Source organism: Ambystoma mexicanum, chromosome 13, assembly GCF_040938575.1.
Source record: "Ambystoma mexicanum isolate Mex_15411 chromosome 13, UKY_AmexF1_1, whole genome shotgun sequence".
NCBI lineage: Eukaryota > Metazoa > Chordata > Amphibia > Caudata > Ambystomatidae > Ambystoma > Ambystoma mexicanum.
This window is the reverse complement of record NC_090938.1, coordinates 106,485,735-106,504,807: the sequence shown is the minus strand read 5'-3', so window position 1 is coordinate 106,504,807 and position 19,073 is coordinate 106,485,735. Positions and strand designations below refer to the sequence as shown.

The window sequence follows — 19,073 nt, the reverse complement described above, 5'->3', positions numbered from 1 at the left end:
GGGTGGGAGTTACCAAGCGCAAAGCGTTACCCTAACCACTGAATGGGGATTTAATGGAGTTCAGCTACCTCTACTTAATAATTCTTGATATGTGTAGAGACGGTCTGAGGCACACTGTTCGCCATAAATTCACAATTGGATTATTTTCCTTGTCTTGAGCCAGTCTTTTGGTGTAGCCCTGTGGTTGTTTCTATGCAATGAACATGTTTTTTAAGATGCAAGTACTTTACTCCACAGTTATGTGGCAATTGGCATTGCATTGGGCTTCTCCGAAATTATAGACTGGTTTTCAGTGATCCTGACCCTTAAACTTCACATTAATCTTAAAAAACCAGACTTCAAACATTGCTTCATGGTTTTTTGTGTGGGGTGTGAATGTGAGCATTTTTGGTAGGTCCCTGAAATGACATACAAATGTGATAGCACAGGAACAGATTTGTGCCTCTGATAGTTTTCTCATTGTTGCAGAAATTACATTGAAATGGTAAGTAAATGTAATTATTTTATATGGAATAGTTGAACAAGTATTGGACGTGTGACCTCTAGGCCACTGCTGTGAATGTAGGTTTTGCCAATTTAGTGGTTTAGGTTAAAAATAGTGATATGTTCTGTAGCCTCCCAGGTTGATCAGTGTGCAGACAATGCAAAGAGGAAATATGAACTGTGGAGCTTTCCAGGCACATCAGATGAGAATGGCTCAGAATGCTGCTAGAATCCCTGGTGTCCCACGTCACAATGGCTCTCAATACTCTATGATGCAGCCACACCTCCAAAGACAAGTAAGTTGTTCAAGATTACTAGAACTATAATACCGCACACTGGCAATCATGTATTCTGGTAGCGTCTGCAAGCTTTAATAATTGTCGTTACTTTTTTACTGTACGTTTTGTTTCATATGTGGTTTAATGCAGGGCTGTTAATTCTGAAGAGGCCTTAGACATATGAAGATTCTCTGGGGTAGATAAAATAAAATGCCCAGTTGAATTAAATGTTGTACAATACTAAACGTCAATAAAATGGGATAGTACAATTTTGTGATGGGACTTGGGAGAAATTTGATCCAATATTCAAGGTTCTTTGAAACACAAAAACCATACTCCTATCGTGCACTAAATATGCAAGAAACTTGAAACCAAATGTGTACGCTTTGCAGAGATTTTGTGCGTTTGCTAATCTGGAAGGCTGGACAAGTGACTGAAGAATGATGCAGTGACTGTCTAGGCTGATTCAATGTAATGATTAGCTTTCAAATGGCAAGCGCTAGATTTCCACCCTTCCTTTATTAAAGGCTGTGATGTGAATAATTGCACTTACTCCTTGACACAATACGTACAATGTGTTGTACAAGTGTACTAGATCACACATATATTAAGTATGTAGTCATTCAGAGTTTCATAAAAGTATTCTTTCTTAAAAGGACAATAGTGTAAATAAGGTTGATAACTGTACAGCAAGTATGAATTTTAAAGTATCCACATATGATGTTCAGCCCCAGTGTTGAGCCAGAATTCCTATTTTGAGTATTATAGTGCCACTTTTTGAGGCCCCAGGAAGTTTTTCTTGTCCCCTCGCCCCTCCTATTTTTTGGTTCCTTGATCTCTTTGGTGGCCAGAGTGACTCCTCCTGATGTCACCCCTTCCATTACGTCCCTTTTTACCGTTATACGTTGTATTGTTTCGCTTCTAAGGCATGCAGTCCCAGGGGTGCACCTCAGGTTTCTCATGTTTGCCCTAGGAAGATTATATCACCCTATGCCAGTTTTAGGGAGTAGGTTGGGGACTGCTATACTTCTATACTTTAGTTTTGGCTTCAGCAAGGGTGCATACAATTTTTCTGCTTCAGTAGCTCCGTTTACCTTTTGGTAGCCATTGAGGGCTATTGTTTGTTCTTAAATCCTCTCCTGGGCCCTTTTTTGTTTCAGGACTTCCTTTGTCTAGATCAGGGTTGTCCAACTCCAGGCCTCGATGGCCAGAATCCTGATTGGTTTTCAGAATATTGGTTTTCATGGTATCCCTCATGTTCATAAGAGAACATGTGCATCCATTTAGAATCATTGTATGCATATGTATCTCATGAGTATTAATGAGGGGTATCCTGAATGTCCAACACGTTTCTGGGCCTTGAGTTTGACAACCCTGGGGTAGATGACCACGAGATATTCTCCATATTGCTGTTCTGATAATATGTGCACTTTGTGCTCCCACAATGGCAGCCACCATATTGGTTGTTAATGGTATAGGCCAGTTTAGGTCTGTCCCTCACTTCCTGTGTGGGTGAGTAGGAGTCCTACTGACCACCCAGTATGGTTGGTCATCCGACCCTTTTCCTCCAGCTCATTTTAGTGATTGGTTGTAAAGGGCATTTACTTGCACCCTCTTTGTTTCCTGCTCTGCTGTGAGGACGAAGCAGGTCTGCTGACTTGCTGGAGTCAATTTGTGGCAAGTTTGTTTTCGCCATTTTAAGCCACGTCTTGGCCATACTAAGTACAGTGACTTAGGCATATCCTGGTTTGGGTTTTTTGCCTCTCGAGGTGAAGTCTGGTCACTCTGAAATCTCCTGTATCAAGTCTTTTTTTCACCCGGACCGTTGTCTGGGCAGTGTGCCACCAGAATCATCGGATTGGTTGTAGATCACTGCTGATGTCCAGAAGGTGGGTAATGTCTCGCCTGTCTGCCACATCTTCAGCTTAGAATGTCTGAGGATGCCACCAGTTGTTGTCTCAGTCCTAGGACACTGTGCTGCTGCGCTGCCACCACCTTTTGTGCTTTGAGCAGCTGGGCGAAGTCTTCTTGAGATCCCTCTACTTCCTGAAGTCTGTCTTGCTGGATTTTTCACTCCTTGCTTGAAAGTAGATGTTGTGATGAGACTTGATACTCCTACTCCCTGTCATCTATTCTTTGTCCACTCACCTTTCCTACATACTTGTGGAATGTGCCATCCTTCGGGACAGGAGCACTTTTTGATGGCATTAAAAGGAAAAAAAGCATGTGGTCTTTATTTTTTATTACTTGGGGCCAGCGTGTGGCTTTAGCCCTGCCTTCCCCAGATCCGTCCAGCGCATTGCCCTCCAGTCCTTTTCTCTGTGTGGTTGAGATCAGGTGCCCTTTGCAATGCAGGGTTTTTCTCTTCCTGCGTTTTCCTTAATTACTCTTCCTGGCTCGGTACCCTGGTCGTTTCTTCCCTCAGCCTATGTTGGACAATAAGGGTTTTGCCTCGTCCTTGTACTATTAGGACCTGATTAACCACAAAGGTTCCCCTCAAAGGGGCTGAATATTGTACCAACCAGCCTGAAGGAGCACATAGGACAAACGTCCAAAGTCCTAATCCAACAGCTCTGCCGAGGAGCCTTCAAAGAGGGCTAAACCACTGCTTGTAGCTCCAGTTAAAGCAGCCAAAACCACCATAGCCTCTGATAAACCTGTGACGCAGGTCACTTTTTGAAGGACTCAAAATGGCTCCTTAGCCAGCACCACCTGTCCACATTTTCTGGCAGTTTGGATTCGCCTAGCTTGTCTGCACCCCTAATGGCAAGGAGCCTTCAAAGAGGGCTAAACCACTGCTTGTAGCTCCAGTTAAAGCAGCCAAGACCACCATAGCCTCTGATAAACCTGTGACGCAGGTCACTTTTTGAAGGACTCAAAATGGCTCCTCAGCCAGCACCACCTGTCCACATTTTCTGGCAGTTTGGATTCGCCTAGCTTGTCTGCACCCCTAATGGCGATGGGTACGGATGCCAGGCCCAATTTATTGCCATCTCCATCCGGGGGCTGCAATCCTTTTCATTCAAATTTGCTGTATACTCTGAGGATGCCACTTCCACTGACCTATATCGCTGCCTCCTACATCGGCCCACTACATTATGTGGGTCCATACTTGGGAGGTCCTTTCTTAGGAACCTGTCAACAAACGTGGCGCCATAGCCTGTTAGACCGGTTCAGTCACCACGGCCAAGACAATATTCAGAGGAAGAGTTCTTTTGCCGTTTGCAAAACCAAATGCACTCTGATCCAATGAGAACATACTTTAAAGTACTCTTCAGGGAATTTTTTCCCAAGCCTCAGGAGTCTCCACCTCCACCACCTCCAATGGAAGCTCTGCTTTTATCACCTCTTCCTCCACTGGCGCTGGCAGGTCCTCTCCACACTCTCCACCGCCTAAGGACAATGTCACCAAAATGGTGACTCCACATGGGCTTGACGAGGAAGACTATCCTCCATCTTCAGTCAAAGCCTTTCATGATAGGGTCTTGGATCTAGTGGTGTTCTTGGGCATTCCAACTCCTGAACCTCCTGCGCAGTAAAAGTCTTGTGCGCTCAAGTCTTTTTCTTCAAAAAGGCATTTTGGCAGAAGCCTGCAAGGTGTGGGAGAAGCCACACATGGGCGAACACATAAATAAAAAAATAGACGCCAGATACAGAGTGCAAGCGTCTGTAGATTTTCCCTCATCCACATGTCCTCTTTGGTCTTCAACTGTTGTGGCAGCGGGTACCCTACACTCCACAGCAACCGCTTCCTCTATGACAAAGGTGCTCTCGAACAAAGATGAGGCATTAGAAGCGGTAGGGAAGAAAGTCTTTGCAAACTCTGCACTCCAGCTTCGACAGGCAAATAGTGAGGCTGTTGGCAGCTAATCTAAAGCAATGGAGGGAACTGTTGGAGTTTAAGCAGTTAATCCCTCAGTCTTGATTTCAAGACAAGCTTGCCAGAGTCCTGACCCAGGACTTATTAGAATCTGCCATGCATCAAGTGGATACTTCTGCCCCAGGGATTATGTTGGGCGAGGATGCGACTTGGCAGGCGTGGTTGCACACAACCAAATTTGCAAGAGAAAGTTCTAGACCTTCCGTTCGAAGCCAAGGACCTTTTCCACAGTTCTTCTGACGATGAGTTGGCAAAGACAAGGCAAGCAGTTTAACTGCAAAGTCTTTATCTGTCCTAACAAAGCAGCCTGCTGCAATGTCCTCTTGCCCTCAAATGCCTGATTACCGATTTAGGTCTTTTTCTGGGTTTCGAGGTTTCCAAGATCGCCTAATACGTCAGGCTGACTGTAACCCAAGCGGCCCCAGGTGAAAAGCTCTAAAAAAACCCAGCTGCCAGTTTTTCTTGCTCAGCATCCACCACATCCGGGACCAGTGCTCCCTCTTGACAAAAAAACCAAATGATAGTTTGGAATGTGTTCCTACGACTCCGGTGAGATGCATGGTGTACCCTCACCAAAGATCTGTGGGAGGTATGCATAGGCCATTTTGGGGTTCTGCCTTCCCCTGCCGCCAATTCCTCCTTCCTGTCCTCCCCTGCAACATACAGATCCTCCGCTCTCCATGCCGAGGTTCACAAGCTGCTGGACATGAGGTCAATAAAGTCCTTCTTGCAGAAGTGGGCGTAGGTTTCTATTCCCGCATTTTTAAAGTGGTGAAAACCAACTAGGCTGAACTGCGCACTGATTTTAGACCTGTCTGACTTCAATCTGCACATTCCCCAAGTAAGATTAAAGATAATCACACCCCTTCAAATTCGATCCTCCCCTGCAAAGGACGATTGGCTCTGTGTGGTGAATCTTAAAGATGCATATCTTCTACCCATTTGGCCCCCAACACTGCAAATTCCTTAGGTTTTTGGTAGAGGGCAAAAACTTTTTGTACTGACTTCTTCCTTTTGGGCTTAGCTTGGCACCAAGAGTTTTTATGAAGATGGCTGTGATTGCAGAGTTTCTCCGGCTTCGAGGCGTTTACGTCTATCCATATTTGGACGACTAGCTCCTTTAGTGTCACTGTCCTCATAGAGCAGCTTTAGACATGCACCTGCTACTGAGGCTGGGGTTGTCTGTGAACTGGCGAAAATCATCAATGACGCAGGACCTGATCTCATTTGGTTTTTGATTGTACACAGTCAATGCCAGGCTTTTTCTAACCAGCGACGGAATGAAACCTGTCGCACACGTGCTCTTTTTCTCAGTTCCACCGACATGTCTGTGTGGTGGCTTCTGGTCTTATGTAATCCTGGGTCTTAGCCCTCCCTCTAGTGAGGTTGAAGATGAGATGTACCCAACTAACGCTCACAGAGGCCTGGTCCTAGACGACGACCCCGACACGCAATTCCTGTGTCTGGAGAAAGTAGCAAATTACCTCTTCAGATGGTCGGACTTAACCAATCGTACAGTGCAAACTCAATTTTTAGATCTGTCCCCACAGATCGCGTTAATTGACTCCTCTCTCGGCTGGGGAGCAATACTGACCCATTTGGAGGTGATCGACTTGTGATCCCCCATGGACAGGGGTCATATCAACTACATCTAACCTCTGCCGATTTAATTTCTTGCCTTGAACGCTTTTCAGCCCAACAACTGCAACACAATGGTTCATATCAGGACTGACAACTCTGTTGAGATTTTCTGACAACAAACAAGGTTGGACCAGGTCTACGCCTCTATTACATTTGGCTGTTCAGATTTGGGAATAGGAAGTGCAAAACAATGTTTTGCTTCAGGCAGTCCATATACTTGTTCAAGAAAACAGAGGCAGACTCCCTCAGTTGCCAATCTGTTGCAAATCACGGGTGGGAATTAAATCCTCAATTCTCCATCAGGAAACGCCTGCCTTATGCCTCCAGGGAGGGACAAGGCCTGGGCTCTCTGGGGGGGGGATGCGCTCATTCTCTTGGCATGGAATGTCTGCCTTTACCTTTCCGGTCCTCCCATTGGTCCGTTGCTCTCTGCTAAAACTAGAGATCTTAAAACTCCTTCCTAATCTTCATAGACCAATGGGTCAGCCAGCTTCTGGTTTTTGGGAGTTGAAACGCCAGTCTACCTGCCCTGTGATCCAGTTTCCAGAGATTCCCAATCTCTTAGGCCAGAACAAGCAGTGAGTATTGCATCCCTCTTCACAATCCCTCAGCTTAGCCTGGTTCCTGAGGTCAAGTCCCTACCTCCTCAGTTCAATCTGTCAGAGGACAATGTGCATCCAAGCAGTGTGCAAACCCTCCACACGGGCTTGATGCATGAGCAAATGGCTCTGATTCTGTCACTGGTTTCTGAACAGGCAGTGGATCCTCATCTCACTTTTGACTGTGGCCTGTCCTTCATTTCATACCTTGCCTATACCACATTCATATACCCTCATGCCGAATGTACTTTTCTGTTATTGGAGCTTACCTCAAAAAACTCTTGTTCTTCCACGAATATGGTAATAAAACCTCACTTTGCTGGTCTTTTGCATTTTTGTTCACTTGTTAGAAGACCTCAGATGAAATGGGACCTCAATGTGGTAAGCCTTTCCAGCCCATGGCAACGGTGGATTGACTTTCACAGGGAAAGTGTTTGTTTTTTCTGGCCACCATTACATCGGCTACAAGAATCTGAAGTGCAGGCTCTTTCTAAAGTGGAACCTTATCTTTCATTCCAGAAGGATAAGGTAGTGCTCCGCACGCAACCTTCCTTACTGCTGAAAATTGTTGTAGATTTTTACATTAACCAGTCAATTTCCTTACCGGTGTTCTTCCCAGACGGGCATCTGATGCCGAGTGGGTTCTCCACAACCATGATGGTTAGGAGCTCTGCTCAGGTTCCATCTAGATAGAACTAAAGACTTCAGGACCTCCTCACATCTGTTTAATGATCAGAAATCCTAAGGGGGGGGACACAGGTCTTTAAAGTCTCTATTTCCCACTGGATATCCTCGTGCATTTCGGAAGCTTGCATAGTACAGAGACTTTATGCCCCCAAGGGCATACATGCTCACCTTGTGCGAGGCAGAGCTGCGGCTTTACAGAAGTTTGTCTTGGGAAACCATTGCTAAGGCGCCCACTTGGGCGTCTCCCTCAGCTTTTTGTAAACCCTATTGTCTTGACCTCAGTTCATGAGCCGATGCCCCATTTGGTCAAGCTGTTCTTGGGAACCTCTTCAAGTAAGGGAGTTTTTTCATCCACTTAGTTCTATACATCAGTTCTTGTGAATCTCACAATTATGGAGGAAAGGGGACGAGACGTAGGAGTAACAGGTACTCACTGTAGACACACACGTACTGCTAGTCCATAATCCCCTTTCCTCCATACGCCCAACTTCCCTGCTAAAAAGTTATTGTTGAAATGTCTGTCAACCTTGCCGATAAAAAAAGGACTGAAGGGCGAGGCACTTGGAAGGGCTCAGGAAGGTGGGACTAAAGCTACACACGCTGGCCCCGTGTAAAAATTTAAAAATACGCTTTTTTTCTTTTGATGCCATCAGTTATCCTATCCCAATGTGAAGGACAGAATATCCCACAAGTATGTATGAAAGGGGACTATGGACTAGGAGTGTGTTAGTCACTATGGTGAGTACCTTTGTTTTTGCTTTCTCTGGCTGCGGGATCTACTTTGGCTCTGGGTGAAGTCCAAGAGAACAGAATCCGGATGACAACCGCGCCTGTGCAAAAGAGCAATTTACTCAGCTGGTTGTTTTGTGGTCTCTGGAGTCGTCACCAAAGACAGTGACCTGATGGGTGCATATGGGTCCTGACATGGATAATTACTCGCCCCCATGGTCTTCTGTAAAGGTTCCTTGGAGGCAAGCCTTTAACATATTTCCTAAAGAATTCTATTGGCACCTGTTTTGCTACTACTTCTGGGATTCAGTCTATTTTCTGACCTCTGGAACACTTCCTTGGGGGTGTCCTCTAGCCTTCCGTGGGGTTGATCACAACAGCACCTGCTCCTTTTGGGTAGTTCACACTTACATAATTTAAAGCGGATGGCCTATTTCTTTTCCCATATATTTCAATGGAACTGAACGTGCACTAGAGCGCCTAGATTCATAGTTTTTGTACGCAACTCATTTTTTGTCCATTTTTAAAGTTGTACTCTCCATTTCTATTATGATGACTATAATTTAAACAATGACTCAATTTGGACAAACATTCATATTTTTCTCTGAAATGTTTATACAAGAACTTTTTCTAAACTCTTTTTTTTTTTCTTTTTTTTTTTCTTGTAAGCCTTTGGCTATAGTTTACAACAGTTTCACTTTTCCTGCGCCTGTATTGTATTTCTATTACATGCGACTGTGCATTAATAGTTGTATAATTATATAGTTATATAATTCCCTGGGACTCTAAAGGATGGAGGATTAACTGTATTGGTCCTTAGGGATTTTTAACCTATTTTTACTGTTGGTAGAATGGTTTCCCCTTTTGTCGAATAACCTATCGTATGTGTTGGGTGCTGACAATCTGGTCTAGGGCCTTCCACATATTCGAGAATTAGGGAGTGTCTTTAGGAAAGGAAGGCAGGCTGTTAGGAAAGATTTTCTTTTTGCTGCTTTCCTCTCATATAAGCCTATGGAACACCTTTTCTTTTTGCTTTGTTTGGATTCTTGACCTGACCTTTTAGAAGTAGAGCCTTGTGATTTACTTCCATTGTCCTTGGAACTTGCTGTATTTTCAGCCGTCTTGGGTGAACGGAAGCTGAGACGGGCCTGCTCCTACGTTCGTCCATTGCAGATATCCTGTCTCTGCCTGACCATAGCAACGCCCGTTGCAATGTTTCTTCGATCCCTGGAGGTGTCCTGCCCTGCAGAAGTCTTCATCTTTTCTCATTTGGTTATTTCACTGGAAGCTGTATGGAACAGATTCCTAAGCAGCGTGACTGACTGAAACATAATGCAGTATCCTACAGTGACCTCTGCACCCTCGACCCCTGGGCTTTCCCCTACAGAATCAAGCACAGAAGATTATAGCCGCAGCAGTTCTCTGAGGAAAACTAAGCGAATAAGTTAACCGACCTGTTTCTGCCCAACCCTGTGTTAAGGCCTTTCCCTAAATCATACTTACCTGACTTTAGTTGGAGTTTGTTCAGGAATCCCGTCCTAGGACTATCGTAAGCACTGGGATTGAGCGAGTTTACTTAACTGAAATGTATCCAACTTTTTGACCCTTATTTATCATAACCACTGGCATTGCCAATAACTAAATAAACCTACCTGCACAGTATCCAAAGGCCCCCAGACCATCTTTAGGGTAAGAGTTGGTGAGGCTGTTTTGCGATTACCCTAAAGTGTTCTTTCAATTTCTAATGCATCTGAACACTTACCTGTGTTTCACTAGTCATTGGATCAAATGCGATTTTATTTCTCATATTGGTGAATGTATATATTGAGTTTATAGTGTTGGTGTGACAATATTTCACTGAAGGTTTTACTCGTTTAGTGTGCATTTTAAGGGCATAGTAAGCTATTGTATATTTTGTTTAGTTAGCAGTCTATCGAGAATTATTGGTGTTTATCTGCGTGGACTCGTAGTCCTAGACCACTCTCGCAAACTACCTGAGACTACCTACCTAGATTGGGTTTGGTTAAAATCTGTGTACCCGTTTTACCATAGTAGGGATTGCCTCCCTAAACCCCACAGGGCCGATTTTGGAAATCAATGTTCATGCTTAGGGTCACACTTTTTGTTCTCTATTTGAAGGATTATTTTAGGGTTGGTTTTAGTATGGCCCTGTTTAACATTTGTGGTGTGCTTCCAGAGCTGTCTTTGCATCACCCTTTGTGTGTGACAATTCATGGGAAATGTTTTCACTAATCTCACAAGGATTGTCCTTCTCAAAGAGCTCACCTAGGTTTCTTCATTAACATTAATGTCATTTATACTAAAAGAAAGTATTGCAGTAACCCAACTCTAAAGGTTCAGGTGTTCCACCTTACCACAGACACTGCAGCAAAAGGTCAGACGGATTTGATTGGTTTGCTGTATAGCTACATAGGACTGGGCAAGTGGAAGGAATATGGTATAGCTATCCTATTTCACTGGTTATTGCATTATAAAGTACTAAAGCTTGGCAAGAAAGGAGGTGGTCACATCATGGCTAAAACTAGTGCAGGGTACCCACAAAGTAGTACTGTGCGAAGTCCATCTTCCTTCAGCTGGCTTTTACCTGAATTGGCTCCTACTTGAAGTTGCTTTCCAGTGTATGACAGGTCAGTTGAACTGACCTGAATAGCCCAAAGAGGTACGGCTATCCTGGTTGGCCTTTGTTAGGCAAGATTGTGTGCAGTAACCTTTGGGAGACTACTGCAACCTTAACCTCTTATCAATAGGAACCCAACATTTGGTATAAGTCAGTACTAAACAGGTTGGTAGTGTGGCTGATCAGCCAGGCTTATCTCATGAGAGGTCAATGTGAGCAGTGGATTGTTTACACAGACAGTGACAAGTATTCAAATAAAGTTACACTCAAGATTTCTTGATTAAACAATTATTAATTTGACAGTCAGTTATATTAGCCTTCTTCATAAGGGAGCAAAACATGTAACATTTCAAAATACACTTCAAAACACTGTTTCTCTAAATCAGATGATACCCATTTGGGATGGCACACACACTTTCTACACCCTCGGGTGACTTCAATAGCTAGGACACTGTGGACATTGATTTATCACTGGTACATTTAGAGCAATACTAAGTCTGGTGCAAAGCAAAGATGGGGGAATAAAACAAAGGTTAATAAATAATTCATAAAACTGGTAAGTACCTTTTCAACCCTCCAATGCAAAGTAAATTAACCCTTTCCTGGGGAAAAGTAAAGACAGTCTGAGGTAAGAAGAGTCTCTCAAGGAGCCAGGACAGCCAATGTTAGTTGAGCAAAGTCTAGGGGAGCTGACAATCTTCTTTGCAGGTAAGCAAAAGTCTTGCACAATGTTTTCAGAAACGGTTGTAGAAATTAGATCACTTGAAGGGCCACAAGCTTGGGAGGCTTGTGAGGGGCAAAGTTGCAAGCAACTCTATAAGGTTAAAGGAATAGTGTGCTCAAAAATATCGGCTAAAACGATGGGCAATAGTGCAACACATAGTAACTTTCATTTAAAATATGTTTACACTATGTAAACACTTTCAGCAAACGAGGCTCAAAGCGTTTACATGGGAGCATCCATTTGCCATTTCAGGCACTAAAATGCCCTGGCGGCACTAAACTAGCAGCAAATGCACCCTACTGGGAGCTTTTGCTTACTGCAGGCACAGCAGAGCTGAGGAGGCTGCCTTCACTTTCATTTTACATTTTTGGTGCTCCCCAATCCCAGTGAAGCACAGAAAACATAACATGAAGGCAAAAAGCAGAGGCGTGGCAATTACAAATACAACTTTGTTTTATCTGTGATTGCCGTGGTTAGAAAACCACAGAAATCATAAATACAACAATGTTGTTATTCTGACTGCGGCGGCTTTCGCGTGGAGTCTGTCTCCTGGATAAAAGATTGTGTGTCCTATCTCCCAGATCACGGCTGGATTATCGTGGATCTGGTGGGTTGCATTGGCTGCCCAATACAACCAGTGTCGACCGATTTCAGCGGGGTAACTAGTCTGCCGCTTTCTTCAGGACCTGTTGTAGTGCCCCATGTGGACACTTATTTTGTTATAAAAAGGACAGTTCTTGTAGTAGATGTCTTTTAATTCCTTTTGCTGGTGCGGGCATCCTCCAAAATGTTGGGACATTTCGTCATTGCGTCCATTCCCTGTAAGGGAAAATACATACATATCAGGGGACTGGGGATAACATGACTATTATTCACTAGTTTTGGGTATCCTTAATGTCTTACCGGAAACGTTTAGCTTGTATGGTATAGCTGAGGATCCGGTCTCTGCAATGTGTCTGATGGAACCCTATAAGGTAAGTTTCCACCAATGAGTTTTCCATTTTACTCTATTCGTATTGTCGCTTATACCTTTTCTTTTTGTTATTAATAGTCTCTGAGTCTTTAGTAATGAGGAATGCACTTACCCTATCTGAACAAAAACTCTGCGTTCTGTGTGTACGGGGTATTCGTTTCCTTTTGCTTTTTCCTTTACAGGCCGGCTTGTGTGGTTGGCACCTGAAAGCAACGAGACATTATGAGGAAATGTATCTTCTCCAGCATTGGATCTTTCATGGATTCACATGCTTGGAAGATTCCCCGTCGTCAGGCTGGGAACCCTCGGTACAGTTATAAAGACGTTTCCCATAGAAAAATTTTGACACTTGTGTCCTATCTACGTCGTTTTGGGCCGCTTACGCATGCACCAATAGGACGTAGTGGTATAAATGCCCCGCCCCTGCGGCTCCCTTCATATTTCAACCGTATTCCAAAGTAGTGGGATCACCTCGTGTCGTCTATTTTACTAGGTTGTTTTTTCGTTTTTTCTAATGTCTGGGAAAGCTTTTTTTCATCCGTGTGCTACATGCGGATTAAAGAAGGTGTATGAAGGAGATGGCCATATGGACTGTATATATTGTCTCCACCCTCACCATTTGGCAGACAATTGTGACATCTGTAAAAGCTTCTCGCAGAAGACCCTCAAAGACCGGAATAGGCGGCTGGTGGCTTGGTTGAACGACAGAGCGGGTGCGTACCCGCCTTCGGAGGTAGGCTCCACGCATTGCTTGGCCTCAACAGCTAAATCTTTAGGGGCCCCCCGCCATTCTGTATCGGCTGAACCTCCGGCGAAGAAAGTGCGTTCGATGGAGAAAGGCTCATCGGAAAAACATTCCACAAGAGAATCTTTGTTGAAAACGAAAACTTCGTCTTTCTCCTTGTCAAAGGAGAGAAAAGACCTGTAAAGATCCTCCTCAGGTGATCATCATAGATCATCCTCGATTTGAGATTCTTCAAAACACAAATCAAGTTCAAAAAAGGCGGGAGCGCCTCAAGGCCCTGTGCATCCACCGGTGTCGTAGACGGGAGTTCGATCGCCGACGCCCTCGCTACCATTGACGCAGATAATCTCTTCAGGGATTCTGCCGAGTCATGTGACGGCGACGATCGAGAAATTAGCCTTGTTGACAGAGGCTCCACAGGAAGGCTGGCAACCGGAAGTGTATGACCCGGTTTTACCAGAAACCTTGTTACAGCAGGAGGCAGCCTTGTTCATATCATCCGTGGATGACAAACGTGAGCCGGTAGCTGGGCCTGAGGAACTTGGGTTGCAAGGGGTTAGCTCTCTGACTCTTGCGAGCGGGGCGAATATCCCGGTTACAACTCCCATTACTCAACCCTCAGGCTGTTTTATCCCTGGAAGTTTTGTCTACATTACAAACCTTGTTGAAGAAATTGGATGTAAAGTTACCTCAGGTTTCTTCTCCAGCAAGACCAGTCGACGAGCCAGGCCCTTCCCATCGGCCGACTCGTATGACGTTGATGGTGGCGCCGGTCCGTGAAGACCTTCCATGTCCGTGCCCGGAAGAACAACTGCCGAAATCTGAGTCAGAGAGAGTCTATGCGGATATATCATTGTCCCCCTCTAGGGCCCCGACCTGGGAGTCGGAGGCAGAGATGGAAGCTCCAAGAAGCCCAGCCCAACCGTCCCCTCCGGATGACATTGGTTCTTTCCATGCGATGATGGGTAAGGCTTGTACCGAATTTGGGCTGGCCCAGGAGGGGGTGAAGAAAGACTGTTTCTTGTTCGATCATATGGGAAAGAGGAGAAAATCAGTGTTTTTGGTCCCCATTTTAGATCATGTACGCGGTAAGAGGGGCTACGAACAATGCGTCATCCCTTCTCGGAGCCGGTGATTAAAGGTAGACTGGAAAAGAAATTTAAGGCTCCTGAGTCTACTCCGAAATGCTTGTTCTCTCAACCTTCTCCAGAGTCAGTGGTATCGGCGGCTGCTGCAAGAAAGGCAAGGTCTCAACATAAATGCACAACTCCTCCGGAGAACGAGGCCAGGAGACAAGATGCCTTTTGGAAGAAGGTGTTGTCGGTGGGTGCAATGACGGTGAAGGCGGCCAATTCTCTAGCTATTATGGCGAGGTATGACAGATGTGGCATCGTTTAGCACCCATACTGGAACATCTGCCGGACTAACATAGAAAAGCTGCGATGTTACTTGTTCGAGAGGGGGCAGAGGCCTCTAATCACTCAATAAATATTGCTGTAGATCTGGCAGTCAGGTTTTAAGCAGGTTAACAACAGAGTGGTTCTGAGGAGACAGGCCTGGCTCAAATGCACCAACTTTCGACTTGAAGTGCAATATAAAGTGTTGGATATGCCTTTTGAAGGGGACCTCCTTTTTGGGGAAAAGGTGGATGAGGCCTTGAAAGGCATGAAAGAAGACTCTGACACAGCACCCTCTCTTGGGTCCCTCCAGTGGCAGTGATTTTCGTTTGTTTCGCCCCTTTAAAGGAGCGTCAGGAAATTCACGGTTCTCGTCATCCAGGGACCGTACGTTCAATAGACCGTCCTACTCCTCTCAAGGCTACAGGCGGGCTTCTCAAACCACAAGACGTCGAGACTATCAAGCCTCAAGTAAAAGGGGAGGTTACTCATCGTCGAAGGACAAACAATCAAAAGACCAGCGATGACGACTTTCAGAACGTCCTGGGAGGCAGGGTGTCTCACTGTGTCGACGAGTGGGAAAAGATAACCTCAGACCGGTGGGTATTGGACACTGTGAAGTTTGGTCATTCCTTACAATTCAAAAGCAAGTCGTCGCACATCCCACCAGGGTTTTCGGCTCAAACCCACCTAAGAATTTTAAAACAGGAAGTAGTACTTATGCTACAAAAAGGGGCTATAGAATTGGTACCTGTGTCAGAGGTCAAGGAGTGTACTCCCGATACTTTGTCATGAAGAAGCCCAACGGAAAGTGGCGTCCCATTTTCGACCTTCGAGACCTCAACAAAAAAATCTGATTCAAAATGCTCACACTTTAGGAAGTGATCCGGTCGATTCAACAGGGGGATTTTCTGGCGTCGTTGGATCTCCAGGAGGCGTATTTTCATAATACCAATGCGTCGACGACGCAAAGTTCCTAAGGTTTGTAGTCGGGCAGACCCACTACCAGTTCACAGTGCCTCCATTCAGATTGAAATCATCTCCCAGGACGTTCACAAAGTGCCTAGCCCCGATAGCAGCATGGTTAAGAAAACAGGGTCATCATGTTTACCCTTATCTGGAAGATAGGTTAGTGAGGGGGTCGTCACCTATGAAAACGCAAGCAAGTCTAGAAGCCACCATGCAACTTCTGCGACGACTAGGATTTGCGTTCAACTTCGAAAAGTCCTCATTAACTCCCTCAAGGAGCTTAGTGTTTTTGGGTGCAGAGTTCGAAACTCAGTCAGGATTGGTAAAACCATCTGTGGAGAGGATTCACAGGCCCAATCGGCTGGCAAAACAGTGGGGAGTCAACACCAGAGTGTCGGTAAGGAGATATGTCGATATTGGGGACCATGGCTTTGTGTATCCCCTTGGTGAACTGTCGCCTCTTCATGAGGCCAATTCAAGAATTCCTGGCAGACCGATGGGTCCAGAGCCAAGGTCTTTGGTCGGACAAACTGACCGTCCGCAACAAGCTCCTACGAGCACTTAGATGGTGGCAAGTCTTCGAAAACATATCCAGAGGCGTTTCCCTGCAGGAACCGGAATTTCACATGACGATAGTGACGGATTCCTCTCTGACGGGATGGGGAGCTTATCTGGGTTCTCTTCAAACGCAAGGCCGGTGGTCGTCGGAGGAGTCAGCCCTTCATAACAACGTGCTGGAGTTGAGGGCAGTACGATGGGCTTTGAAAGCTTTTCTGCCGCACATAAAAGGATCAGTGGTGAGAATACTGACAGACAACACGACAACAATGTTTTACTTGAGAAAACAAGGAGGTACTCTCTCAAGAATCTTTCCACCGAAGCTCAGGAAGTATGGCAGTGGGCTCTAAAACAAAATATAACTATAGTAGTCCACCATCTTCCGGGAGTAAAAAACGTACAAGCGGATTCTCTCAGCAGAGAAATGGATCGGATACACGAATGGGAATTGAACGAGCATCAGTTGTCGGAGATTTTCAAAAAGTGGGAACCGCCTTCTCTGGATCTCTTTGCGACGAGAGAGAACAAAAAGTGCGAACAGTACGCCAGCAGATGGCTGCAGCTCAATTTGCTGGGGGAAGCGTTCTCCTTCCCGTGGACGGACAAGTTTCTATATGCTTTTCCCCAGTTTCCACTCATACGACGGACCCTGCAATGGATTCACAGATACCGATGTCGAGTGATCTTATTGGCTCCTTATTGGCTGAGGCAGGCGTGGTTCGCCGACCTGCTACAGCTATCAATAGTGCGGCCAGTAAGGTTTCAGAAGGTTCCGAACCTCCTGACCCAGGTCAAGGGAACAGTGCAGCATCACGATCCAGACAGACTCAACCTGACAGCATGGCTCCTGACTTCTCAGAGTTTGGTACCCTAGCTATTTCATCGGATTGCCGTTGAATTTTACAAGCCACGCGGGCTCCGTCCACGAACACTTCGTATGCATGCAAATGGAGGAGATTCTGCATGTGGTGTAAAGATCAACCAGAGTTAGAGCCCCTGAATATAACTCTGGAACAGCTTCTTCCATATTTGCTGCATTTAGCAGAGAGTGGGTTATCTTTTTCTTCAATAAAGGTTCACCTGGCAGCCATTTCAAGATTCACGCGAAGAAGGCATTTTTCACCATTGTTTAGTGATAGGCTGATAAAGCACTTCATGAAAGGCTTATTTCGCACATTTCAACCAATTAAAGTTTCCTCTGACCTGGAGTCTTAACCTAGTGTTGACGGAACTAATGAAAGCTCCATTTGAACCGATGGCTTCCTCATCTATGAAATTCTTATCGTGGAAGTTGGCTTTTTTGGTGGCTATCACTTCAGCACGACGACTCTCGGAGATAAAGGCACTAGTCATTGATCCTCCATACTTTAGATTTTTTAAACACAAGGTGGTGCTGGCGACCAACCCTCATTTCATACCGAAAATTCCTACTGTCATCCATAAACATTTGTCGATTGTACTGCCTACATTCTTCGCGACTCCGTCATCGGTCGCAGAAAAAGCTCTCCATACATTGGATGTGAAAAGAGCTCTAAAGTTTTACCTTCATCGCACTCGGCAATTTAGAAATACCAGAACTGTTTGTGGCTTATGGGCCATCGGCAAAAGGAAAGCCTATCTCAAAACAAGGGCTGGCTCGATGGGTCTTGTCGACGATTGCCTTTTGTCACTCGAAGGCGGGGAAGTCGATGGAAAGGCGTCCGAGAGCCCATTCCACGAGATCAACTGTCTTTGGCGGCATTGTGGGCCGGGATCCTGCTGGAAGATCTGTCAGGCGGCATCCTGGTCGTTACCACATACATTTACCCGCTACCGCCATTATTTCCTTGAACGCCAACATGCAGACGATGTACAGATGGGATGAGCAGTCCTACGTCATCTGTTTCAGTGAGGTAAGCCCTATTCAAGGGAATGTCGGGGCTTTGCTAGAAAATACTTCAAGATTTATAGATGAGACTCTGGTGTCCTTTACTACTTTGCCATCTTATCTTGGAGACACCAAAGATGTTCTCAGCCGCATAGAAGGAATACCCTGGGAATCCACTTATTTACTAACAACACTTGATGTAGTCTCTCTCTCTACACGTCAGTACGACACACAGATGGTCTTAAAAGCATGTGAACATTTTCTGCATACAAGATCCTTGAATTACCTTCAACATTCTCAAATGATTTTGGAAATGATTTTGCTTTGCCTTACTAACAACTGTTTTCTTTTCAATAAGCAGTTATTCATGCAATTACAATTTATGTTCAGGGTGTTTCCCTGGGGATATTATGTGCCCTTTTCTTGGCATGTCTTATTTTTTCGAGTTAATGTCTTTCCCGTAGTCTTTTGGCTAGGCCTTCTGCTTGTGTATAGAAACTAGAAAGGGCATAGAAACTAAAAAGGGACTACTGTCCTCCAGGCCAGCATATAAGGGAAACTCTCCCAAGATGGTGGCCGAATGATGCGCGGAAGCTGGAAGGTGACGGACGACAAGTAACGCCATCTACGGAGCAGGTAGACTGGTCCCCACATGGATTACCTGCCTTAGGGGGATTCCGATTTACTTTAAAGAAACCCCTTTAGAATTGCCAAATTGTTTAAATTCGCAAGATGCCAGTGTAGCAGCTGGTACACCAACTGCATTGGCCAATTAGACATGTAAACACGCGACCAGAGCCGGAGAAAAGGCAACTTTAACAGATGCACGGGTGATCCCTATTAAACGCACAATTGCCATGTCCCTTTTGAATTCGAAATGGGGAGAGAGGACTTGGAGTACTTTG

General features: G+C 45.2%; 1 protein-coding gene across 5 annotated transcripts in view; it reads left to right on the top strand.

The window, feature by feature from the left end:
- The window catches only part of TRIM33 (tripartite motif containing 33), a 1,358,766-nt gene that overhangs the window by 485,424 nt on the left and 854,269 nt on the right, over nt 1-19,073 (top strand). For all 5 annotated transcript variants that reach the window (XM_069633393.1, XM_069633392.1, XM_069633390.1 and 2 more), the window contains exon 10: nt 615-779. In XM_069633393.1, the coding sequence (XP_069489494.1) occupies nt 615-779 (165 nt within the window). The remainder of the gene's footprint in view (nt 1-614; nt 780-19,073) is intronic.